General features: G+C 43.1%; 1 protein-coding gene across 3 annotated transcripts in view; it reads left to right on the forward strand.

Moving 5' to 3' along the window:
- Nucleotides 1-2483: 2483 nt before the first annotated feature.
- The window catches only part of MERTK (MER proto-oncogene, tyrosine kinase), a 155731-nt gene continuing 132055 nt past the window's right edge, over nt 2484-26159 (forward strand). For all 3 annotated transcript variants that reach the window (XR_007513550.1, XR_007513551.1, XM_049856216.1), the window contains exon 1: nt 2484-2887. Coding sequence is in view for 1 of the 3 variants with exons in the window: in XM_049856216.1 (XP_049712173.1) it covers nt 2833-2887 (55 nt within the window). In the remaining 2 variants the exon portion in view is untranslated. The remainder of the gene's footprint in view (nt 2888-26159) is intronic.

A 26159-nucleotide genomic window follows, 5' to 3' on the forward strand; every position in this document is an offset into this window, starting at 1 on the left:
GAAAGGATGTGATTTTTGGGGGGCCAAAGGGTGGAATGTCAGAGATTAGATTATGTCCCCCCCAAAATACGTGTATCAATTTGGCTGGGCCATGATTTCTAGCATTGTGGTGTTCTTCTATTTTGTGACTGTAATTTTATATCAAAAGGATCAGGGTGGGATTGTCACATCACCCTTACCCAGGTCACATCCCTGATCCAATGTAAATGGAGTTTCCCTGGGGCGTGGCCTGCACCACCATCTATCTCTCAAGAGACAAAAAGGAGAGGGAAACTAGCAGAGAGTTGGGGACCTCATACCACCAAGAAAGCAGCACCAGGAGCAAAGCGTGTCCTTTGCACCCGGGGTCCTTGTGCCTGAGAAGCTCCTCGACCAGGGAAAGATTGAGGACAAGGACCTTCCTCCAGAGCTGACAGAGACAGAAAGCCTTCCCTGGAGCTGATGCCTTGAATTTGGACTTGTACCCTACTTTACTGTGAGAAAATAAATTTCTCTTTGTTAAAGCTACGTACTTGTGGTATTTCTGATATACTAGCATTAGATGACTAAGACAGAATTAGAGAGAGAGACTCAGAGGTCTGTAGATGACTGCAGCAAGCAGGAGTGGTACAGTTTGATGATATATGATTCAAAGCTGGAGACTTTAGGAAGAAGTGAGAGGGAATGGTCTTAGGGCAGCAAGGAGAACCCCACCTCCAGGTTTAGGGCCAGGAGGGAATATGAGTGTGAAAGGCACAGTTCAAAGGAAAAACAGGATGGTGTTACTGGAGAATTAGGTAAGGGATGCTAGGCTGGTGAGAGTCAATGTTGTCTAAGCCTTGACTGGCTGGCTACTAGAGTCTATGAGATAGAAGTTCCCTGGTGGAGGCGCTATTGTCTCAGTGATAAGTTCCGAGTATCTGGTCATACACTGGAATTAAGCTCAGTAAAAAAAAAAAAAAAAAAAAATTTAAAGCTCAGTAGATATCTGTAAAAAAAAAAAAAAAATTTCTTTTTTTAGATATCTGTAGAATGGATGGTAAGTTAATGAATGCCTCTCCAGTATTGGAACTAAGACGAGGCCTTTTCACAGCACATAGTCAATTGTAGAATATCCCAAAGCCAAGCTAGATGTCTGAATATTGGGCAGTCTGAGGAATATCAAGGTGGAAGGGAGGCCAGCTGTGAGTTGGGGGACCAAGTAGTAGACTGGAGATAGGAGGGGGAAGTAAATTACAGGCCACACTGGCAACAAGGCTGAAAGGGGCAGGGGCCAAGAGGACAAAGAGGAGCAGGATGTGGGTTTGCTGACCCCTGTTTTAGACTATTCAAGTCCCTGCCGTTTGAGTCTGAGGTCCCAGCAAAGACAAACTATCTTCCCTATGCTCTATTTAAATCTCTGATCCACAGAAATTGTTTCCTTTAAGAAGTTATGTACATAAGTTATTGTAATTATCAGCAGAAGTGGTTTACATTTCTTCTACGGTTAACTTTCTCCTCCACACTTAGGCTGAGAAGCTGCCTCTTGCCACTCCTGCTCACTGATGTTCATCTCTCTCCATAACCATCACTTCCTTCTGACTAGTCAAGGGCCACAGCAGAGTGTTCTTCCCAAGGAACCCCTCTCCCAGAAACCATGAGCAACTCCGCTCCAGGACCCAGGCTCACACCTCCAGCTAGGGACCCAGGTGCATTTGCTGAGAAGCAGAATGGGAGCTATGCTCAGCAGGGAGTGTGGCCACATGGCTTTGGCCTCTGGAAGCATTCCTGCTTGGGTTTTCCCTGTCTGCTATGCCAGGAATCCTGGAGCACCACTTAGGGGCAGATTATCCAATAGGCAAGGTAAGCACAGATCATCTGTGGTGAACAATTTCACATTTTTTCACCAAATCAAAGATCCTGCTTCTAGGTATGGCTGGCATCTGTCTCTCTCCCAACCCCCACAGCACCTTCCTACAGAATCAAAGCCTCTTTTCAAATTTACAATCCCCGACAGAGGTGGATGACACAGTAAGCAAGGTAAACATGGGCTTACTTGTATTTATTTAGTAATCTTTAGTGAATAATTTTACCACATCAAGAAATTATTCACTACAGATGATCTGTTAAGCAAGGTAAGCCCCGTGCTTATCTTGCCCATTCCATAATCACCTCTGGTGGCCGCTGAATTCTCCTCATGGGTCTAGGGGCTGCCTCTGGCGCCCTGTGCTCCTTTAAAACCCCTTCCTCTCTCCTGCCTCCCTCCCATCCATACCTGTTGGACGTGGGCCCCACAGCAGGAAAGCCCCACTCTCCCCAAGCTTCCGGCTTGCCCCTCCCCTTCACTTCTCTCCAACTCCCTCCCCTCTCTTTCAGCCCTCTCCCCTTCTCCCCCACCTCCAGATTAGCCGGGCTCGCCCTCTCCCACCCGCCCCTCTCCGCCTCTCCTCCCCTGTCCTCTCCCCTGTCTTCCCTTCCTGGCCCCTCCCTTCCTCCTTTTCCCTCCCAACCTACTCGGATCAGCCTGGGTTCTGCCCCCGGCCCGCCCATACTTTCCAGCCTCAGTCCGCCGGGCCTCCGCCACTGGTCACCCCCTCTCCGCCCCTTTTCTCCAGCCCCCTCCCCTTCCTTCCCTTTCACTCCTCTGCTCTGTCGCCCTGACCTGCTTCAGTCCGCCGGGGCTCGGCCCCGGCCCGCCGCTCTCGGCTATCGGTGCTTCCAGCCTGTGGTTCGACCTGGCCCCTCTGGCGGCAGCTGTCCGGGCCACACGGGGACTGGGACACTTCCCTGGTGCGCTCGGCCGGCTACGGGGCGGATTCTGGACGTTAGTCCTTCTGTCTGTCGGGAGGAAATTTCCAGATCTACGACCCCGCAATGGGGCAAACCTGGCTGCGGCTGCTGCTCTTTCTCTCCGCACTCTGGGGTGGAGGTGAGTGCTGCCGGGCTGGGGACCGGGGGCCGGGGACGAGGAGTTCGCGGCCGGGACCTTGAAGAGGGAGCGCGCCAACAGGGGCGCCCTGGGCTGCTAGGCAAGTTTGCAAACATCGCTCCCTCTCCCCAGAGGTGCCGGAGGAGTAGGGTGCAGGGGCACCCGCCCAACCACTGACCGCTGCCCATCCATAGAGCCATATAGTCTCCCGAGGGCACCCATGCTGCGTTGCGGGTGCGCGCCCTGGTGGAACTGGCTAAGAGTGGGCACCGAGAGACCTCTTTTACCGCGCAGGAAGAAATCGAGCCCGGCCAGGCGCGCTAAACTCCCGAAGTTTTCGTCCGAGAGGAACGTAGGTCTCATGTCTGCTCTGGAGAGCGCCGGAAACTTTTCCTACACATCGTTGCGTGGGTGGACCCCCGGTCTGGCGAGAGTTCTGGGAGCCAAATACCGGGTCTCCAGAGGGACCGGCTCCCGGCTGACTAGCAGGCTGCCAGGGTTGTGGTCGCAGTCCGCTTGTCCGCGACCAGCCAAGGCCGGGAGTCCGGCGAGAGGAACGGCCATCCTGGCTGCTCCTACTCGATCCTTAATGGGCAACTTTGGCGTCCCGTTGCAGGGACGTCCAGCTAGGTTGGAGGACCTGGAAAGGGGAAAGCATTCTTTTCACCACCTGTAGTGGCTGAACAGACCCTGAGGTGCTTGGGCAGCGTCTAGGTTCATCCCGATTCTGCCTCAAGTCGTACAACAGGCGTTTCAATATAAGAGCCTGGACTGGTTAAGTGGAGGCAAGTAGGGCAAGTTTCCTTCTGCATCACCGGCTTGTTTGGAGGGTAGGTGATTGACACGTTTGTAAGTTAGATTGCTGATGTACATCTTGGGGAAGCTGGAAGAAAACTTACCAGGCTTTACCAAAAAGAAAAAAAAAAGCAGGAAAAAAAGAGTAATGCTAAATGAACATCCCAGACATTTTGGCTTAGCTAAAAGGTTTCTATTTTCATTCAGCGTGTGGTTTTTGTCTCTTGACCATGAATATGGTTGACTGCGTAGCTATAGGTTTCATCTTTTATAGTCAAAGATTTTTTTTAACACCTGGAAAGTTCCATTTACAGTTAAGCAATTTAGGAGATTTTTCCTTTGAAAACTCAGTTGCTTAAATGAAAAAAATTTTGAACAGTGTGCCCTCTTTTGCACGATAATTACATAAGCAATTTACAATTTGGGCCAACATAACAATTTGGAACAAAGATCACGAGCCAAAACCAAGCATAGAACTAAAGCAGTTCAGCCCCCCAACCTTCAAAAATTCCTCAGCATTGCTGCCAGACCCATTTTTCATAATCCACTGCAAATCTGTTGTATTTTGCTGCTAGTGAAGGCTGGCAATAAATAGTCTTGAGGACAATAAATGTGGTTAAAATCATGTGGAAAGTAATGGCAATGTTACTTTGTGGTATAAAATAAGATATGAAAAAAAGTGGAGTGTTTTTATTTTAGTAAATTTTTAAAAGCTGCAACAAAAAACCTTTGTAGCTGAATGTCGGCTTTGTCAGATAGTCATAAAAGGTCCATAAAAATCCACCCAGCCAGAGAGTAAAAAATTTTTTACAGTTTTTCTTCTTTTATCATTTGGTTTTTATCTTGAAGTTTACCAGTGAGATGACAGTGTTAGCTCTTGCCTTGTGAAAAGCTTAAAAAACGGAATATTCACTGTTAGAATTAGAGCAGAAGTAAGAGGGCTGCAGGAAGAAAGAAGGAAATGAGAGTCTAGTTTTAAGATTTTCATATTGTGTACTGTGGGGTCCAGGTGGCTTGGTGATGAGAGAGAGAGGGAGAGGGAGAAGGAGGGAGAGAGAGAGGAAGAGATATGAATGTGTGAAGACTACACTGTAGGAATGGTTTAAACATTGCCTTCCCCTTGGAGCAATCCTCCCTCCCCCTGTTAGACAGACAGACACACAGACAGACAGACACACAGACACACACACACACACACGACACACACCCACACACACACCCCGAAACTGCCGCGCAAGGGGTTTCAGTGCTTTCAAATCCTTCCTTTTTGGCTCGTCTCTGATGGGGGTGCCAGTGAGCACCAAATGGAGGCAAAGGGTGGTTCCCTGGAGGGGCAAGGAGAGAATGAATAGAGGAGAAACATAAAAGCAGGCAGGAGTGAAGGCATTACAAGGACTTCGCCCATGATGAGACTGTTTGGGCAGCTAACCTCCATCCTTAGAACAAGCTAGGCAATTGTGCTTTTATAATTCTTTAATGTTCACGTTTCTCTCCCAAACTGACGCCATAACATTTACTATGATACTGTTTCCCCGCTGCTAACTTCAAGTTATCGCGTTGCTTAAGTGCTTTATTATAAATGGCCTCAAATGCTTTTTGAAAAAAGCATTTGTTTTCATGTTAAAAACACAGTTTTAACAGCTGTTTCCCCAGGGCAGGTTGCCACATAGCCCCGGTAGTTGTGGCCCTGAGTGCTTGGACTCTGGCTGGTTGCTTCTAGTTTAATCTTAACCTAAAGCACATGCCTCTGTGTTGATGTGCGTGTGTGTGTGTGCGTGTGCGTGTGTGTGTGTCCCAGCCCTTGCCCCCAGATATCCTAGGGAGGAGCCCCTACTCCTCTGCCTCTTGAACTTTGAGCATTTCTAACCCCCTGACCTGAAGGTAAGCCTGTTCTTCCTCCTTACCTTTTCCTTGTTGCTACCCTCCTGTCCCCAGTCAAAATGCTGAAATGCAGCCTGGCAGGAATTAAGAATGATTCCATTAGGAACTGCTGGGCCCTCTTGGAGAACTATAATACTGAGAGTACCTGCCCACCTGGCGCTTTCTCCCACCTCTGTTTTCTTTATCTGAAAGGTGGCTGTTGAACCGGTTGGGAAATTCTTAAGCACAGTGAGGGCCAGGTCTTCCCCAGTTTTGTGAGACCTTGCAGTTTAGCAGTCCTGCAGGATTGGCTGGGTATGGACTTCTCGTGAAGCTCTGGGCAGGGAGCTGGGCAAGAGGCAGATGGGGACCACTGGGCTGACCGCGGGCTGCCATGTGCAGGTCACCTCTTCAGGTCATTGGGTTTTAAGGTGAAAAGGAAAAAAGGGTAATTATGTCTTAAACATTTTGTTGAGAAACCCACACTCAATTCTAAAGCATTTTATTTCATCCTTCTTCCACATTTCTTCCCCTGTCAGTGCTTCTTTCACTTAATGGTAAAATGGATTTTCCATGAGTCTTGAGGGGTTGGGGAGGAGAGAGAGAGAGAAGCGAACAGGTGTTATGTTTGGATCAAGATCATATATAAGAAATTTTACACCAGAAGCCAAGAATGTTTGAGAGATTTATGCTTGGAGAAAAAACATTTTGTAGCATAATCTCAGTGCATGGAATTTTGTGGCAGCAAATTTTGTGGTCACATGTTTCTCATTGAACTCAGTCTCTTCAAAAGTGCTCTATAGTGTCCGCAGAGCGAGCCACAGCCCCAGCAGGATCTGATCATCACAGGGTTAGTGCAGCCGCCCTAGCTCACAAGGAGGGAGGCCCATCCTCAGGACCTAGGTCTCAGGTTGTCCTTTAACAGTTAAATTGGAATGCTTTCTGACAGATCCCTTGTGTAATCGCTTTTTTCTTTGGGGCTCCAGTTACCTCAGCATTCAGGGACAGTAAACATCTTAGAAGTTGCCTTAGCTGTGGTCTTGCCTCTCATTAGACACACAAAGGAAAGCCTTGTTTATTTTGGAGAAGGGATTGTATTATTATTTTAAACCCTAGGGCCTTCTTTTAAAGCTAGTCATAGTAGACTAGCCTCATTAAGCTTTTGAAAACGATCATTTTCACAAGAACAGGCTGTCTTAAAGGAGAATATTGGAAGGTAGACTCAGACTTGCTGCAAGCTGTTTTCTGGGTCACTGCTTACTAAGTACACAGCGAGGTATAAACATCGTGGACTCAGAAGTGCGGCCCGTATTTCCATTGTTTTCCACTTGCAGTTCATGGCAGGCTGCCTCTACACAGGAAGTGAAGCCAGGTTTTAATGAAGCCTTTTTACAATCCTGGCATGTGATTTGAAGATTTATTGATGAAAATGTTATTTGACAGTTTTGGAGCAAAGAAAAAAGGAAGCTCATTAGATTTAGCATTAGTTAAAAAATAACCATGTGGGGAGTCAAAAGGTGTAAATTCTCATCCCAGTTTTGATATTAACTTGGTGATACCCCTGGGTTGTGGTTTGTTTTAAATCCTAATTTGTCAAAGTGGAGGGCAAATGGGTGATTCTGAGGCCCCTTTTGGGTAGAAAACAAATTCCATGTGAAAGGGAGACTCAAAATAAGCCAGTTTCTCACTGTATGGTTCAGACACATAGCCTTTCCAGGAGTCTGGTCCCTCTCAGGGTAAGCATCCTTAGACATACACCTAGAAATAGGGCCAGAGGTCCAGCTACAAGTTTCTTAAAGAGTGAGCCACGCTGTAGATTCTTTACTGTTCACAGCTACCATTCCCCACTGCCTGGGCTGTCTCCTCTGGGCCTCATGAGGTCCCCCTCCTTGAGCTGTATATGGGGCAGTAGAATAGTCTGGAAATACGAAGGTGAATTTCTGAGAAGACTGGACCTTCCAAAACAAAATATGATGTCTTACTATCAACATCTGCTAGGTGCATGGGGTCTTGAGGTTCCTGGGAGGCAGGGGGATGGACTCAGTCTTTCTGGGGTGAGGGGAGTGGGCATATGCCATTGGGACATGTCCCACTGGTCCTTCTGGGGTGAGCGGAGTAGGGTATGTGCTGTTGGGACTGTCCCACTGGTCCTTCTGGGGTGAGGGGAGGGTGCAAAGTAGAATCTCCAGGGTCTGGGGAAGGGGGAATGATGTCATTTTAAGGATTCTTTTCACTAAATATTATGATGTAATTTTATATTTGGGCATTTAAAAAAATATTTTGTGATACAAATTGTAGGCTGTAAAGCTCCTAAGCATTTTGGCTAGGAGAACAAGTAGAAAGTCAGCTGTTCATGGTGGGGATTCTCAACGGAGGTGTGTCTTAGAACCAGGCCCCACCCAGGACCTCTGAACTCAGTCTTTGGGAGTACACTCTGCCCTGTGTGTGTCCAGGCTGTTCTGCACACGTCACATTCTTTATTCAGCTCCACTGATCCAGGGTGCCTGATTCTTGGGGAGGGGTTGGGTGGCTTCCCCCTTCTCCTCAGAGGAGGGATATGTATTAGAACCTGGCCAACAAGGGTAGCAATGAAATGGTTTTGTTTATCCCAGGGCTTTGAACCAGTTCATTCTGGTTTGAACCCCTGCTGAGAATTTGCATTTCTAACAAGTTTCTAGGTAATGCTAATGCTGCTGGTTAGCCATCAGTTCTGAGAACCACTAGTAGGGCAGTGGTCCTCAAAATGTATTGTACATAAGAATCACCTGGGGGTCTTGTTAAACCATGGGTTCTGATTCAGTATATCTGGGATGGAAAAGCAAATTCTCAGCAGGAGTTCAAACCAGAACGAACCAGTCTGAACCCCTGGTTTGTCCCAAAATGTGACAAGTCTTGACCAGAGTGAGAACTGTGGGGCTGGATTATTCCCTAAGCTAACTGCTTTTAATGACTTTAGGACCTGCAGGTGGAAGTAAAGTTCTTTCGGTGAGCCACCTGAAGGGGCTTCCTTCATTCTAATCAGGTGGGCCAATGAGTAAATCTAAAGGCCTAACTTTCTTTTTTTACCATTACATTTTTTTCTTCCTCATCTACTCTTTTTTCATTATGCTAAAATCTTATTGAAAAATATTTAGGATACACAAAAAAGACATAAGGGGTAATAAATTCCCCTATGTACTTACCACTCAGGATGAGAAATCAGACATTGCCAATATAGTTGAAGTCCCCCTGCACTCTCACCAGTCACATCCCTTCCCCCCGCCCCAAGAGAAAACCTCTGTCCCACATTGTTGTTGTTGTTGTTAGGTGCTGTCTTAGCCTGGGTTCTCTAGAGAAGTAAAACCAGTGAAGCGTATATATATATATATATATATATATATATATATATATGGAAACCCTGGTGGCATAGTGGTTAAGTGCTACACTCATTGTGGTCCTCTTTCACTTTTAGGGACTGTTGTCATTACACATTCTTGCCAGCATTTGGTGTTGTCACTATTTTTTATTTTAGCCGTCCTGACTGGTGTGTAGTGATACCACATTGCCTTAATTTTCATTCCCCAAATGGCTAATGATGTTGAAAAATTTCTTACGAGCTTATGTGTCATCTGTTTATCCTCTTCTTGCTTTGTCCATTTTATAATTGACTTGTTATTGTTGAATTTTGAGAGTTCTTTATATATTCTAGGTACTAGTCCTTTGTCAGATACGAGGTTTTCAAATAATTTCTCCTAGTATGTTGTTGTTTATTTTATTCTCTTAACGGGGTCTTTTACAGAACAAAATTTTAATGAAGTCTAATTTATCACACTTTCTTTTTATGCATCTTACTTTTGGTGTCAGGTCTAAGAACTCTACCTAGTCTGAGATCCTGAAGATTTTTTCCTATGTTTTCAAATTTATGTCTGTAGAATTGTTCTTAGTATTCACTTATTATTCTTTCGGTGTCTGCAGAGTGTGTAGTGATAGCCCCTTTCATTCTTGATATCAGTAACTTTTGCTTTCTCTTTTTTATTTTCCAGTCTTGCTAGAGGTTTATCAATTTTATTTATCCTTTCAAAGAACAAGTTCTTTGTTTTATTGATTTGTCTCTATTGCTTTCCTTCTTTCAATCTGATCTATTTATTATCTTCTTCCTTCTACTTGTTTTGGGTTTAGCTTGCTCTTTCTAGATTATAGAGATGGGAGCTTAGATTACTGATTTGGGAATTTCCTTCTTTTCTAATATATGCATTTAGTACAATAAATTTTCTCTTCAGCTCTCCTTTAGCTGTCTCCCACAAGTTTTGATATATTGTATTTTCATTTTAATTCAGTTGGATATTTATTTCCTTTGAGACTTTTTCTTTGATCTATGGATTATTTAGAAGTATGTTGTTTAGTTTGTGTTCTTGGAGTATTTCCTGTTATCTTTCTGTTATTAATTTCTAGTTTTTTTCCATTGTGATCAGAGAACATACACTGTATGGCTTCAGTTCTTTTAAATTTATAGAGGTTCACTTTATGGCCCAGGATATGTTTATCTTGGTATATGTCTCATGGTCGTTTAGAATGTGTGTCCTGCTATAGGGTTGCTGTGAGTCGGGATCGACTTCGACGGCACTGGGTTTTATCCTGCTGTTGCTGGATAGTGTTCTATAGATGTTGGTTAAGTTTTCTTGGTTGGTGGTATTGTTTAGTGCTTCTATATCTTTGCTTATTTTCTGTCTAGTTGTATCAGTTGTTGAGGGATGCTGAGATCTCCAGTTATAATTGTTGCTTTGTTTATTTCTCCATTCTGTTCTATCAGTTTTGCTTCACATATTTTGCAGCTCTTTGCTTTGGCACATATTTGTTTAGGATTGCTATATCTTCTTGATGGATTGACTCTATTATTATATAATGTATGTCTTAGTTATCTAGTGCTGCTATACCAGAATACCACAAGTGGATGGCATCAACAAACAGAAGTTCATTCTCTCACATTCTAGTAGGCTAGAAGTCCAAATTTCAGGGCATCAGTTCCTTATCAATCGTCCTCTGGTCTACAAGCTTTTCAGTGCAGGGACCCTAGGTCCAAAGGATGCGCTATTCTCCTGGCTTTCCTTGCTTGGTGGTGGCGAGACCCCTGTGTCCCTCTGTTCACTTCTCTCTTTCATATCTCAAAAGAGATTGGCTTAAGACGTAATCCAATCTTGTAGATTGAGTCCTGCCTAATTAATATAACTGCTGCTAATCCCATCTTATCAACATCATAGACATAGGATTTATAACACATAGGAAAATCACATCAGATGACAAAATGGCAGACAATCACACAACACTGAGAATCATGGCCCGGCCAAATTGATACACATATTTTCAGGGAACACAATTCAATCATGACAACGTACCTCTCTGTCTCTGGTAATTTTCTTTGCTTTGAGGTCTACTCTTATCTGATATTAATGTAGCCATCTTGCTTTTTTTTTTTAATTAATGGTTGCATGATACACCATTTTTCATTCGTTACTTTTAACCTACCTTTATCATTGTACTTGAAGTAAATTTCTTGTCAACAACAGATAGCTGGGTCATGTTTTTTAATCTACTCTGCCAATCTCTGTCTTTTAATAGATATATTCAGAGCATTTACATTTAATGTAATTATTGATATATTATGTGTTGACATTTTACCAGTTTAAGTGAATTGTAGAATTGGGGGTGTAGTGAGGGGAAGGTCAGGAGTGGGGGACTTGCTCTCAGGCATAAGCAAGTCCAAGGAGGCTCCAGATGAGTCATGGATTGACATTTTGAGGTGCCATAAATATGAAAGGCACCTGACTGAGGCAGCTGGACAAGAGGGGGTTAGACATTTCTGCTGGCACATCGCCACTATCAACATCTATTCATCTTGAAATGGGGGGGGGGCACAACTTAGAGATTGCCCCTGGGTGCTTGTTAGCCTTCCTATGCCCCTGGGTAGAATTCCTACCTTCTTTCCCCTCCCCTGTTTGTAATTACCTTAAATATTTTCTCTTCATGTATAGAACCACATCAGACAGTGTAGTAACTTTTGTTCCACCCATCAAAGGAGAGTGTGTTGCGTTTACCCATGTTTTTTCTTTCTGCCTGATATTTCAAGATTCCTTTTTTCATTTTCTTTCACTTTCGGGTCTTTTCTTTAGCTATTCTTTTAGGGTAGGTCTGTTGTTGGCAAATTCTCTTAGTTTTCTTTCATCTGAGAATGTTTTGATTTCCCTTTCATTCCTGAAGGAATTTGAGTTGACAAGTTGACAGTTCTCTTTTTTCAGCACTTGAGAAACATTGTGCCGCTTCCTTCTGGCCTTCTGGTGTCTGATGAGCAATCTGCTGTCATTCAAGTTACCTTTATAGGTAAGTGGTTGCTCCTCTCTCAATGCTTTAAAAAAAAAAAAAAATTTTTTTTTTTTTTTTAAAGTTTTCAGACACTTGACTATTATATGTCTTAGGGTAGATTTTTTTAGTTTATCCTGTTTTGAGTTTACTTAGTTTCTTGAATATGTAGCTATATGTCTTTTGCAAGGAGCCTGGTGATGCAACAGTTGAGCACTCAGCTGCTAACCAAAGGTTGGCAGTTTGGACCCACCCAGTGGCTCTTCAGGAGAAATATATAGAGATCTGCTCCTGTAAAGATTACAACCTAGAAAAACCTGTGGGGCAGTTCTGTGTCACGTGGAATTGCTATGAATTGAAATCCAACTTGACGGCACCTAACAACAAATGTCTTTTGCCAGATTTGTGAGGTTTTCAGTCATTATTTCTTCAAGTACTCTTTGAGCCCCACCCTCTTTCTCCTCCTCTTCCAGAACTTCTATGAACATTAGATCTTTCGTACCATGTTTTTTCACAAATAATGCATGTAAAAAAATTGGCATAGCGTGCTTACAAAAATACCTCATGGGGGAAGGGCATAGTTGCCAAACAAAAGTATAACATGTGTTATTTGTGTAAAACATAAGGTAATAATCTTACAGTTTCCTGAGGCTCTGTTCATTTTTTTTTCTTTCCAGTCTCTTTTGTTCTGAATTCTAGTTCACTGATTGTTTCTTCTTTCCCTTCCACTCTTCTGCTTAGCCCATCCATTCAGTTTTTTGTTTGATTTATTGTATTTTTTTTTAGTTCTAAAATTTCTATTTGTTTCTTCTTTAAATCTTATCTTTCTTTACTGAGATTTTGTATCTCTGTGCTGAGACTTACTATTCTTTCATGTGTTTCAAGCATGTTTGTAATTGTTCATCAAGCATTTTTACAATGGCTTCTTTAAAATATTTTTTAAGTAATTCTCTGTCATCTCAGTATAGGGATTTCATTCAGTTTTAGATTGCAATTTTCTACTGAAACCTGGATATTTGGGGTTTCTGTGTCTCTATGTTATGTAACATAGTCTGTATATTCTGAGACTGTGTATCTTATTTAAACCTTCTGTTACCTGGTTTCCTCTGAACTCTTTTGGCAAGGAAAGAGTGTATGCATTCTTGTTACAATGCATACTCATTGACCTCTGATTGAGAGGGGTTCGTTTTTACTTCCCGTGGGAGGTAGAATGGAAGTTCCAGCTCCCACTAGGTTTCCACTGATACCTCCCTGGCAGGGTGTGATAGGAATGCCTTGGTACTGTTCCCCACATGCCCTCCACTGACACCAGGTGTGGGGGAAAAGGGCTGGCCTCATGAGTGATGGTGAAAGCCGTTACTCCTTATTAGTCCCCCTGTGATACCTCATTAATGCTATGTTAAGGTGGAAGTCATAATCTTTACTGAAAGCAGCCAATGTGGATGAAAGTCTCAGCTATTGGCTTTCTCTGACATCACCCAGGTGGAGCAATTATGACACCTATTTACAACCTGATAAGGGTGGAAGTCTAGACACCACACTTGAGCTTTCCTGACATGGGTAGGGAAGGAACCATGTGTTTTTCTGTGTTTGGCCTACGTAGCGTGGCTATTGTCTAAAAGCTTTGTGTCTTGCTAGGGTACCACTTTCCCAGTCCTTTGCCTAGAGAGAACAGGGTTTTTTTTGTTTTTTTTTTTTATTGTACTTTAGATGCAGGCTTACGGAACAAACTAGCTTCTCCTTAAACAATTAGTACATATATTGTTTTGTGATATCGGTTGCCAACCCCACGACATGTAAACACTCTACCCTTCTTGACCTTGGGTTCCCTATTACCAGCTTTCCTGTCCCCTCCTGGCTTCTCATCCTTGTCCCTGGGCTGGTGTGCCCATTTAGCCTTGTTTTATTTTTATGAGCCTGTCTAACCTTTGGCTGAAGGGTGAACCTCAGGAGCGATTTCATTACTGAGCTAAAAGGGTGTCTGGGGGCCATACCCTCAGGGTTTCTACGGTCTCTCTCAGACCAGTAAGTCTGGTCTTTTGTTTGTTTTATGAGTTAGAGTTTTGTTCTACGTTTTTCTCCAGCTGTCCTTGACCCTCTACTGTGATCCCTGTCAGAGCAATCAGTGGTGGTAGCTGGGCACCATCTAGTTGTGCTGGTCTCAGTCGGGTGGAGGCTGTAGTACTAGTGGTCTACTAGTCATCTGGGCTAATCTTTCCCTTGTGTCTTTGGTTTTCTTTATTCTCCCTTGCTCCAGATGGAGTGAGATCAGTGGAGTATGTTACATGGCTGCTCACAAGCTTTTAAGACCCCAGATACTACTTACCAAAGTAGACTGTAGGACATTTTCTTTATAAACTATGTTATACCAGTTGAGCCAGATTTCCCCTGAGACCATGGTCCCCATAGCCTAGAAAGAACAGGTTTTTGATGAAGTTTTTTGTTGTTGTTGTTAGCACCTGTTAGCATTTCTAGGTTGCTAGCTTTTTCAGCTCCAAGTCTGGGATATATGGGGCAAAAAGAAAATCCAGGGAATTCACCACTGTATTGTTTCTTGGGTCCTGAGGTTCCTAGCTGGCCTGACTTCTTTCTACCTTTTGGAAGTTTCTTTTTTTATGTTTCTTTTACATATAATGTCCGGTGTTTTTAGTTGTACTTAGTGGGAAGAATAGGGTAAACTATATTTATTCTGTTTTTCAAGGGAAATCTTTCCCCTTAGTCACTTTGGAAAGACTTTGACAAACTCTTCTTGCTAAGAGGTTTCATCTCCTAGAGATAGTCACATTTTAAAATGAAATAATCTCTTTCTTTAAGAGAATGACTTTTTAGTAATGAATTTTAGGTATTGGTGGGCTGGAGAATATGTTTTGGGGGTAGTGTGAGAAAGAAGTTAAATTTGGGAGCTGAAAGTCTCTACTGGGTCTTGTGAAAACCACATCTGGTATTTGGGGAGGACCAACTCCAGACACATAGGGGAAAAAACTTCTTCACAGCTGTGATAGTTAAGATGGTGTGTCAACTTGGCTGGGCCATGATTCTCAGTGTTTTGGCAGTTATATAATGTGATTACTTCCCTGTTGAAATTTGATATGTGATCACCCCCATGATGAAATCTGCTGAATAGTACCAGCTGGGCCAGGGCCTGGGACAGCTCATGGTCCCCTCAGCCTTCATCTCTCCACCCTCTGCCACATACTTCCTTCCTGCTTTCCCTGCCAGGGTTTTTGGATCCTGTAGCTGCCTCTTGTTCATGTGACCTCTAGTTCTTGGAACCTGAGCTAGCAGCTTACCTGCTGATCTTGGAATTCGTCAATCTTCACAGCCTGTGAGCAAGAGTCCTTGTCTTAGGCTGGGCTCTCTAGAGAAGCAAAACCAGTAATGCATATAAATATATAGAGAGAGATTTATATTAAGGAAACAGCTCACACAATTGTAGGGGTTGAAATGTCCCAAGTCCTTGGATCAGGATAGAGTCCTTTCCCAATTCATGGAGCCGCAGAAGCTGGTAAACCCAAGATGAGCAGGTTGGAAAGCAGGGATCCTGCTCACAGTTTATGACGGTTGAGGAATCCCCAAGGTCGGCAGGTAAGACCGCAAGATTTCTCCTGAGTCACTTAGCTGCAGGGGCTGGTGAACTCACTATAGGCAGGTCTGGAAGCAGGACTCTTGCTCACAGACCATGAAGATCGGCAAATCCCAAGATGGACAGGTAAGCTGGTAGCTCAAGTTGCAAGAACCAGAGGTCAGACAAGAGACAGCTGCTGGATCCAGAATAAGCCAACAACCTTTGCAAGGTGAGCAGGAAGGAAGTAGGCAGTGGAAGGCAGAGAGATGAAGGCTGAGGGGGTGGTGACCCACCACAGGCTCCACGTCTGCTCGTACTACTCAACAGATTCCGTCATGGAGGTGATCACATATCAAATTTCAACAGGAAAGTGATCGCAATATTATTTAACTGCCAAAACACTGAGAATCATGGCCCAGTCAAGCTGACACAGAATCTTAACCATCACAATCATGCTCTCCGACCTGCTGATCTTGGGTTCACCAGCCCCTGCAGCTACGTGAATCAGGAGAAGCCTTGCAGTCTTGCCTACCGATCTTGGGGTTTGTCAACCTTCACAGCCTGTGAGCAAGAGCTCTGTTTTCTGACCTGCCAGTCTTGGGTTCACCAGCCCCTGCGGAAGAAACCTCTATCCTGATCTGTGGACTTGGGACATTCCAGCCTCTACAATTGCGTGAGCTGTTTCCTTGATATGAATCTATCTATATATTTATACGCTTTACTGGTTTTGCTTCTCTAGAGAATTCAGACTAAGACAACACCCCTGGCCAGAAAGTGTTGCCTCAGCTTATTTGTGACACTTGTCCACTGCCAAAGGGAAAGAAAAGGAAAACGTTCAATTAAGTAAACAGTATATGTTCATATTTCACTGCAAGGGGTTGAAATGGTCTATCTCAGTATAATTGGTTCCACATGTTTGGCATTGATAGTTCAGGAATGACTAGTTGTACTGTTAAAATAAGACGGATTAGATGACTCATGTATAAAAATAACTACCGTTTATGGCATTTCTGTGCATGCCAGGCACTATGCTAAGTGCTTTAGGTGCAGTATTCTGTTCTTATCTCTGAGAGAAGTAGTTGTTATCTGTTTCATTTTAGGGATGAGGAGACTGAGTCTAGGTTGGACAAAGTCATCTGACCTCTGCTTGCCTAAGCTAGGGCTAAACTTTGTTCCTCTGACTCCAGAGCACTTGCTCTCACCATGTTCCTCCTGTGGCCTCCCCATCTCCCGACGTACCTGCAGTCATGCCTGGGCCCTCTGGGTGGGGATTTCAGCCTTTAAAATCAGCCAGGACCCTCAAGAGCCTTCCAGGTTAACTGGACCTCCAGACCCGTTCCCTAGAACAGTGATTCTGACCCTGGCTGCATATTGGATTCATTTGAGATTTTTAAAACTGCCAGTGCCCATGCTGCACCCTAGGCCAATACATTCAAACTCTGAGTAGGACCCAGATATCAAGAGCTTTAAAACCTCTCCTGGAGATTCTGATGTTCTGCTGGGTTTGAGAGCCTGTCCTAGCATGCAGCATCGGCAAATGGGGCTGCTCATACGAGAGCTTCCACGGTTAGAGCAGTTAGAGTGCATGGTGAAGAATTGCAATCAGATTCTGGAACTGTCTTTTCTGATTGCAGTAATACTGTCCCCCCAGCACACGTACAGAAGGGACATGGGGTGTGTAATATGCTTGAGAAGCTTTGTTTGCAAAGCACTCTGTCAAGAAAAAGTTAAATGCCCATGTCAAAAAGTGGGAATGAGCTGAAGTGGTTGACGAGGGGCTGCCTGAAACCCTTTCAGCCTCCACTACCGAAATGTGTGCTCAAGGCCAAGGGGAGAGGAACAAGTGGGGCTCTGCTCATTTTTGTGCCAAAAAGAATGTATGGAGGTTAGAAGAGTGGGACAGTTGCTCTGAAGACAATCCCCATGTGGTTTTTGCTCAGTTATCAGAACCCCTTCATGTTCCTCCAAGGCAGGGCTGGGAAGTAGGGCAACTTGACCTGACGTGCTTCCTTAGCTCCTCCAGATCTGCTCTTCACCCTGCTGTATACCCTGGGGGCCAACCTGTGGGGAGTATAGCAGTGAACTCCCTCACCTTTGACTGCAGTTGAGTAATGATACCAAGTTACACTTATCCCTCTAGGTCTCACATATTTGCTCTTAATCTGAAATTCAGATTTGATGGGACATCCTATATTTTATCTGGCACCCCCCCGTCACCATTGTGGTCCCTGTGGAAAATCCGACCCCTCCAACACCATCTTTTATACCTGCCTTTGTTCACACTGCAGTCATCTCAGTGGATTTTCACAGGCACCTCTGTTTCTCCCATCCTGATCCACAGCAGCTGTGGCCCCCTCTGGGCACAGGCTGCCTGACCACTTACCTTCCTTTCTGTAAAGCCCCAGCTCCGTTTTTCTCTGGCATAGACTTAGGGTTTCCTGCTGCAGGGCCGATGCACTTCTTTCATCCCACGAATGGCCTTTCTTTCTTTTACTTTTCCCAAGAGGCCTAAGGGCATTCACTCCATGAAGTTATACATTTCCCATTACTCATTTTGGGGTAATGTAGAGGAATAATCAGGCTGAGAGATTTAGATTTGAAGGTTATCATTTATTTCTCATTAAGTGTTGTTGCTACTCTATCAATTAGGAATTCTTACATTTGCTGAAAGTGAAACAGTACTGAGTATAAAGTATCTGTCCTGAGTTTGGCCTTTGTCAGCTGTGTGTAGGGGGAGGGAGTGGATTGAGGAGGAGGAGCCCTTAACTTAGATGCTCTCGGGGATGTGATTCAAATGTTGGCCCAGGGGGCATACATGGAATGTGGGGCACCACCATCTCTCCTGGGACTTAGCTGGCGGAATTTGAGGTAGGGGGAGCGTGGGCATAAAAGGGATCCTGGATACAAAAGCCTTTCTGTAAACCCACCCCAGAAGTAGGTCTTTCTCCTTCCAACCGCACAGGGGCTGCTTGGTAGCAAATTCCGCTGCTGCTCCCCTGGTCTGGCAGCTGCTGCCGTACCTCATGTACCACCCAGGGATGGAAAGCCAAAAACCCCTAAAAGTTCCAGGAGCAGTCCTTATCCTTGCAGAGTCCTCTGGGCTTCCTGATTTTGAGATTGAACTACTTAGAGCTCAGGTGATACCTCAGTCCATTTCGTTTGAGAAAGAACAGGAAGAGGCTGGGCAGTGGGCCCCATCAGCTGGCATTTCAGTCCAGCCCTTACTCCAACACTCTGGCCAGAATCCTTCCCCTCTCCTTTCCTAGATACGCGGAATCTTAAAGCAAGTTGATGGCACATAACATCCAGGGGTGTGATCAAATTAAACAGGGCTCACCAGCCAGCACTCTGTCCTGCAGGGCTATTGCTCTGCCCAGCCCTCTCCCAGCTTGCCTGGACTCTAGGGGCAGTGAGGCTGCTTAAGGCTACCACTCCACCTGTCACCTGGGAAGCCATAATTTTGGCAACTGCCACTTATTTTATCCACCTTGGGCTGTGATCACAAGCTCCAAGAAAACCAAAACTAGCTTGTGTTAGGAAAGGACTGTAGAGGCCCGCTCTAAAGAGAGATTCCTTAGAGCTGAGAGTCCATTTGCCATCACAAGGCCAAAGTATTTTTCCTGTCATTTATGGCTGCCAGTTTTGTTGCTCCACTATCACCACTCCCCATGCCTTGTCCAAAACAGACATTACCGATTAGTCTCAGCACTCGTGCTCACAGAGCCCAGACGTGGCCCCAGAAATCCTTTCTTCAGATGGATGCCAACTGGCCAGAGTTCAGATGCAAGCCAATAACAACAATGTAAGGCAACATCTCTGGAGTGGGCTGGCAAACCCCACACACGTTTCCTGTTCCTGAGGGGCACTTTTTATCTTTGTAGGACTCAGGTTCAGTAGCTTCTCTGTGGTCATGCTATGTGGCACTGAGGGGCTACACTGGATGTAGGCTTTGGCTCTCTGACTACAGAGCTGCTGGATAACCACTGAGCAGCACAGCCCCACCAGCCCAGCTTCCATCTCATGAGCAAATGCTCATGAGTTTAAAGGTGGATGCACTAGTTGATCACACAGAAAATAGATTCTTTAATAGCATCCCCAGTTGATCAATTTGAGTCTGAGACTTAACTATTCAGTCCCTAAGTGTCTGACCTACTGCAGCAGTGTGTGGAGGAAGAGGTGCCACTTCAGAGGCACACCAGTAGTCCCCCTGCAGTACCACTCCCAGCCTCAGCAGTGCTCTTGCCTACACCGCCTGCTACCCTGCAGAACCCTGCTCGCATCACAGCCATTACACAGCAGGTGTTCACAGCACATCAGCTCCACGCTATGCATCACGCTGGGTTCTGGGGATGCTCCCAGCCTTCAAGGAATGTGCACACAATTGTTCTGAAAAAAAGCCAAGGGTACATGGAACAATGGACTATATAAGGTACCTAATTTATTGGTTGGATCCTTGTAGTTGTTGTGTGCCACTGAGTCAATTCCCACTCCTAGTGACCCCATGTGACAGAGTAGAACTGCCCCATAGGGTTTTCTAGGCTCTATGGGAGCAGATTGTCAGGTCTTTCTCCTGTGGAGCCACTGGATGGGTTTGAACTGCCATCCTTTCAGTTAGAAGCTGAGTGCTTAACCATTGTACCACCAGAGCTACTTGTTAGATCCGTAAGCATTTGCTAATCTTCTTCAAAGGTCTGTCCCTGTGCTGTGCACTGGGGGAGATAGCAGAGACATAAGCTGTGCCCTTAAGCTGACATTGGAATCTGATCAAGGGCCGAGTAGTGATTGGAAACACCTTAGCACGTGGCACAGTGATGGGAAATGTGGGCACACCACAACTCCAGGGACTGGATAGGAGCAGTCCCCTGGGACTGGTAAATGCAGCCACTGGAGCACATGGACAGCTGTTCTTGGACTCTGGTGGGGAGGTGATATGTGCAACGCTGCTTAGTAGCATTTGTTTTTATGAGGTTAAATGTCCAACTTTGGCTTCTTATCCAACCTACACAAGAAAACAATCTTGAAAGGAGGTGGGGGGAGGAGGGAGAAGGGAAGAGGAGCTGAAGATTTCTTGTGAATTCCATCCAAATTATAGCCAAAGGCAGCCAGCTTAGAAAGGACCACATTTTCATAAAGTCTCTGATTGTGGATTTTTAATAACGCCTCGAACTGACTTTCTTTGAATATTGTCTCCAAAATGGCAATCGTCAAACAGACCCATAACATTTAATTTTGTTATCTTTAAGATTAATTTACAGGAACATGTTAGTGACAATTTTGCTGTAAAAGTAAGCCTTTTTGGTCTGATCTCCTCTTCCAACCATTGTTCTTAGTACCCTCAAGTAAATTCTGACTCATAGCGACCCCATGCTACAGGGTAGAACTGTCCCATAGGATTTCCTAGACTATAATCCTTTCTGAAGCAGATCGCTAGGTCTTTCTCCAGCAGAGCTGCTGGGTGGGTTTCAACCACTAACTTTTTGGTTAGCAGATGAGTACTTAACCATTGGACCACAAGATTTCCTTCTGCCATCATTATTCACCAAAAATAATTTTTTTAAAAATAAAGATGTTTATTTAATTTTAAATACTTATTTATTTAAAATTTTTTCCTTTTTTTAAAATTGTGCTTTAGGTGAGTTTACAGCTCAAGTTAATTTCTCATACAAAAATTTTTACATGTATTGTTATATAATACTAGTTGCAATCTCTGTAATGTGACAGTAAATTTGCCTTTCTACCCTGGTCTTCCTGTGTCCATTCAACCAGCTCCTATCCCTTTCTGCCTCCTTATCCTGCCTCCAGACACGAGCTGCCCATTTAGTCTCATGTATCTACTTGATTTTTTTTTATCTACTTGAACTCAGAAACACACTCTTCATGAGTATTATTTTATGTTCAGTCTAAACTTTGTCTGAAGAGTTGGCTTTGGGAATGGTTTTAGTTCTGGGTTAACAGAGAGTCAGGGGCCATGTCTTCGAGGATTCCTCTAGTTTCAGTCAGACCGTTAAGTCTGGTCTTTTTACTAGAATTTGAGTTCTGCACCACACTTTTCTCCTGCTCTATCAGGGGCTCTATGTTGTGTTTCTTATCAGGGCGGTCATTGGTCTGGGCACCAACTAGTTCTTCTGGTCTCAGGCTGATGGAGTCTCTGGTTTACGTGGCCCCTTTGTCTCTTGGGCTAATATTTTCCTTGTGTCTTTGATGTTCTTTGTTCTCCTTTGCTCCAAGTGGGCTGGGGCCAATTGATGCCATCTTAGGTGGCCGCTTGCAAGCTTTTAAGACCTCAGATGCTACTCACCAAAGTGGGATGCAGAACATTTTCTTAATAAACTTTGTTATGCCAAATGACCTAGATGTTCCCCAAAACCATGGTCCCCAGACCCCTGCCCCTGGTACTCTGTCCCTTGAAGTATTTGGTTGTATTCAGGAAACTTCTTAGCTTTTGGTTTAGTGCAGTGGTGCTGACTTCCCCTGTATTGTGTGTTGTCCTTGCCTTCGCCTAAGATAATTCTTATCTACTATCTAGTTAGTGAATTCTCCTTTCCCTCCCTCCCCACCCTTGTAACCATCAAAGAATGTTTTCTTTTGTGTTTAAACCTTTTCTTGAGTTCTTTTAATTGTGTTCTCGTATAATATTTGTCCTTTTGTGACTGACTCCTTTCACTCAGCATAATTCCTTCCAGATTCCTCCATGTTATGAGATGCTTCATGGATCTACTGTTCTTTATCATTGTGTAGTATTCCACTCTGTGTATATACCATAATTTGTTTATCCATTCATCTGTTTATGGGTACCTAGGTTGTTTCTGTCTTTTCGCTATTGTGAACAGTGCTGCAGTGAACGTGGGTGTGCAGATATCTATTCTTGTGACCACTCATTTCTCTAGGATATATTCTTCGGAGTGGAATTGCTGAATCATATGGTACTTCTAACTTTTTAAGGAAGTGCCAAATTGATTTCCAAAGTGTTTGTACCATTTTACATTCCCACCAGCAGTGTATAAGTGTTGCAGCCTCTCCACAACCTTTTCAACACTTACTATTTTGTGTTTTTTTGATTAGCGCTGGCCTTGTTGGGGTGAGATGGTATCTCATTGTAGTTTTGATTTGCACTTCTCTAATGGCTAATGATCGTGAGCATTTCCTCATGTATCCTTTAGCCACCTGAATGTCTTTGGAGAAGTGCCTGTTCATATCATTTGTCCATTTTTTAAATGGGTTATTTGTCTTTTTGTTGTTGAGGTTTTGCAGTATCTTGTAGATTTTAGAGATTAGATGCTGATCAGGTATGTTGTAGCCAAAAATTTTTCTCAGTCTGTAGTTGTCTTTTTACTCTTGGTGAAGTCCTTTGATGAACGTAAGTGTTTGATATTTAGTAGCTCCCAGTTATCTAGTTTCTCTTCTGGTGTTTGTGCATTGTTAGTTATGGTTTGTATTCTGTTTATACCATGTATTAGGGCTCCTAGCATTGTCCCTATTTTTTCTTCTATGATCATTATCATTTTAGATTTTATATTTAGGTCTTTGGTCCATTTTGAGTTAGTTTTTGTACATGGTGTGAGGTATGGGTCTTATTTCATTATTTCACTCATGGGTATCCAGTTATGCCAGCACTTTTTGTTAAAAAGACTATCTTTTCCCCATTTAATGAACTTTGGGCTCTGGCAAATATCAGCTGCTCATAGGTGGATGAATTTACATCTGAATTCTCAATTCTGTTCCATTGGTCTATATATCTGTTGTGATACTAGTACCAGGCTGTTTTGTCTACCGTGGCGGTATAATAGGCTTCTAAAATCAGGTAGTGTGAGGCCTCCCACTTTGTCCTTCTTCAGTAATGCTTTGCTTATCTGGGGCCTCTTCTCTTTTCCATATGAAGTTGGTGATTTGTTTCTCCATCTTGTTAAAAAATGTCATTGGAATTTTGATCGAGATTGCATTGTATCTGTAGATTGCTTTGGGTAGAGTTGACATTTTCAGAATGTTGAGTCTTCTGTGAGCAAGGTATTTTTTCCACTTACATAGGTCTCTTTTGGTTTCTTGCAGTAGTGTCTTTATACAGTCCTTTTACATCCGTGGTAGACTTATTCCTAAGTATTTTATCTTCTTGGGGGTGTTGTAAATGGTATTGATTTGGTGATTTCCTCTTCAAAGTTCTTTTTGTTGGTGTAGAGGAACCCAACTGATTTTTGTATGTTTATCTTGTATTGTGATACTTTGCAGAACTTTTTTTATTAGTTCCAATAGTTTTCTTGTGGATTCTTTGGGGTTTTCTTTGTATAAGATTATTCATCTGCAAATAGAGATACTTTTACTTCTTCCTTACCAATTTAAATGCCCTTTATTTCTTTTTCTTGCCTTGTTGCTTTGCCTAGGACCCCCAGCACAATGTTGAATAAGAGTGGTGATAAAGAACATCCTTGTCTGGTTCCCATTCTCAAGAGGAATGCTTTCAGACTCTGTCCATTTAGAATGATGTTGGCTGTTGGCTTTGTGTAAATGCCCTTTATCATGTTGAGAAATTTCAGTTCTATTCCTATTTTGCTGAGAGTTTTTATCGTGAGTGGGTGTTGGACTTTGTCAAATGCGTTTCTTCATCAATTGATAAGATCAGGTGGTTCTTATCTTTTATTTATATGATGGATTACATTGATTGTTTTTCTAATGTTGAGCCGTCTCTGCATACCTGGCATGAATCCTACTTGGTCATGGTGAATTATTTTTTTGATATGTTGTTGAATTCTAGAATTTTGCGTCTATGTTCATAAGGGATATTGGTCTGTAAGTTTCTTTTTTTGTGGTGTCTTTACCTGATTTTGGTATCAGGGTTATGCTGGCTTCACAGAATGAGTTCAGAAATTCCATCCTTTTCTGTCCTCTGAATACCTTTAGTAGTGGTGTTAACTCTTCTCTGAAAGTTTGATAGAGCTCTCCAGTGAAACCATTTGGGCCAGGGCTTTTTTTTGTTGTTGTTGGGAGTTTTTTTAATTACCTTTTGGTTTCTTCTTTTGTTACAGGTTTATTTAGTTGTTCTACCTCTGTTTGTGTTAGTTTAGGTAGATAATGTGTTTCTAGAAATTTGTCCATTTCCTCTATGATTTCAAATATGTTGGAATACAATTTTTCATAGTATTCTATTATGATTCTTTTAATTTCAGCTGGGTCTGTTGTGATACCACGCCTCTCATTTCTTATTCAGATTATTTGCTTCCTCTACTGTTTTTGTTTTGTGAGTTGGCCAATGGTTTATCAATTTTGTTGATCTTTTCAGAGGGCCTTGTTAACTCTTTCAATTGTTTTTCTATTCTCTATTTCGTTTAATTCTGCTCTAATTTTTATTATTTCCTTTCTTCTGGTGTCCGAGGGCTTCTTTTGCTGCTCTCTTTCTATTTGATTGAGTTATAGGCTTAATGTTTTGATTTTGGCCCTTTCTTCTTTTTTGATGTGTGCATTTATTGCTATGAATTGACCTCTGAGCACTGTTTTTGTGGTGTCCCAAAGGTTCTGGTAGGATGTGTTTTCATTCTCATTTGATTCTGTGAATTTCTTTATTCCGTTCTTGATTTCTTCTATAACCCAGTAGTTTTTGAGCAAGGTGTTGTTCAGTTTCCATGTGTTTAATTTTTTTCCCTTGATTTTTCTGTTATTGATTTCTACTTTTATGGCTTTATGGGCAGAAAAGATGCTTTGTAATATTTCAATGTTTTGGATTCCATTAAGGCTTGCTTTGTGGCCTAATATGAGGTCTATTCTGGAGAATGTACCATGTGCGTTGAAAAAGAAAATATAGTTGGCTGCTGTTGGGTGGAGTGTCCTGTATATGTCTAGGAGATCAAGTTAGTTGTTTGTGGCATTTAGATCTTCGATGTCTTTATTGAGCTTCTTCCTCGATGTTCTGTCCTTCACCGAAAGTGGCATGTTGAAGTCTCCTACTGTTATCGTGGAGCTGTCTATTTCTCTTTTCAGTGCTGTTAGAGTTTGTTTTATGTGTTTTGGAGCCCTGTCATTGGGTCCTTAAATATTTATTATGGTTATGTCCTCCTGGTGCATTGACCCTTTGATCATTATATGGTGTCCTTCCTTATCCTTTGTGGTGGATTTTGCTTTAAAGTCTATTTTGTCAGAGGTTAATATCACCACTCCTGCTCTTTTTTGATTGTTGTTTGCTTGATATATTTCTTCCTATCCTTTGACTTTTAGTTTGTGTCTTTGAGTCTAAGGTGTGTCTCTTGTAGGCAGCCTATAGATGGATCATTTTTTAAAAATTCATTGTGCTACTCTCTGTCTCTTTATTGGTGCATTCAGACCATTTGCATTCAGCGTATTGATAGGTATAGTTTAGAGCTGTCATTTTAATGTATTTGTGTTGAGAGTTTCTTTGTTGCACTTAATTTTCTGTGCTAAGTCGTTTTTCTTTAGGTATTTTCTTTTTATCTTTTCATTGTTGTTGATTTTGAATTTGCTGAGTCTTTATGTTTCTGTTTTTTATTTTGATGTGTAAGCTCATTAGTTTCCTTTGTAGTATGTTAATATTTACCCTGATTTTTCTATGTTTAAACCAATCTTTTATTTCTTGATATCACTTTGACTTCCCCTCCCTATGAAAGTTCTTTGACTACATTGTTTAGTCCCTCTTTTTTATGTTTAATGTTGTCATCTTTTACAAATTGACAACTCTCTTTCCCTATTTTCAGTGTTTTGGCTTTGACTTATTTTTGT

This window comes from Elephas maximus, chromosome 17 (genome assembly GCF_024166365.1).
Source record: "Elephas maximus indicus isolate mEleMax1 chromosome 17, mEleMax1 primary haplotype, whole genome shotgun sequence".
NCBI classification, from domain to species: Eukaryota; Metazoa; Chordata; class Mammalia; order Proboscidea; family Elephantidae; genus Elephas; species Elephas maximus.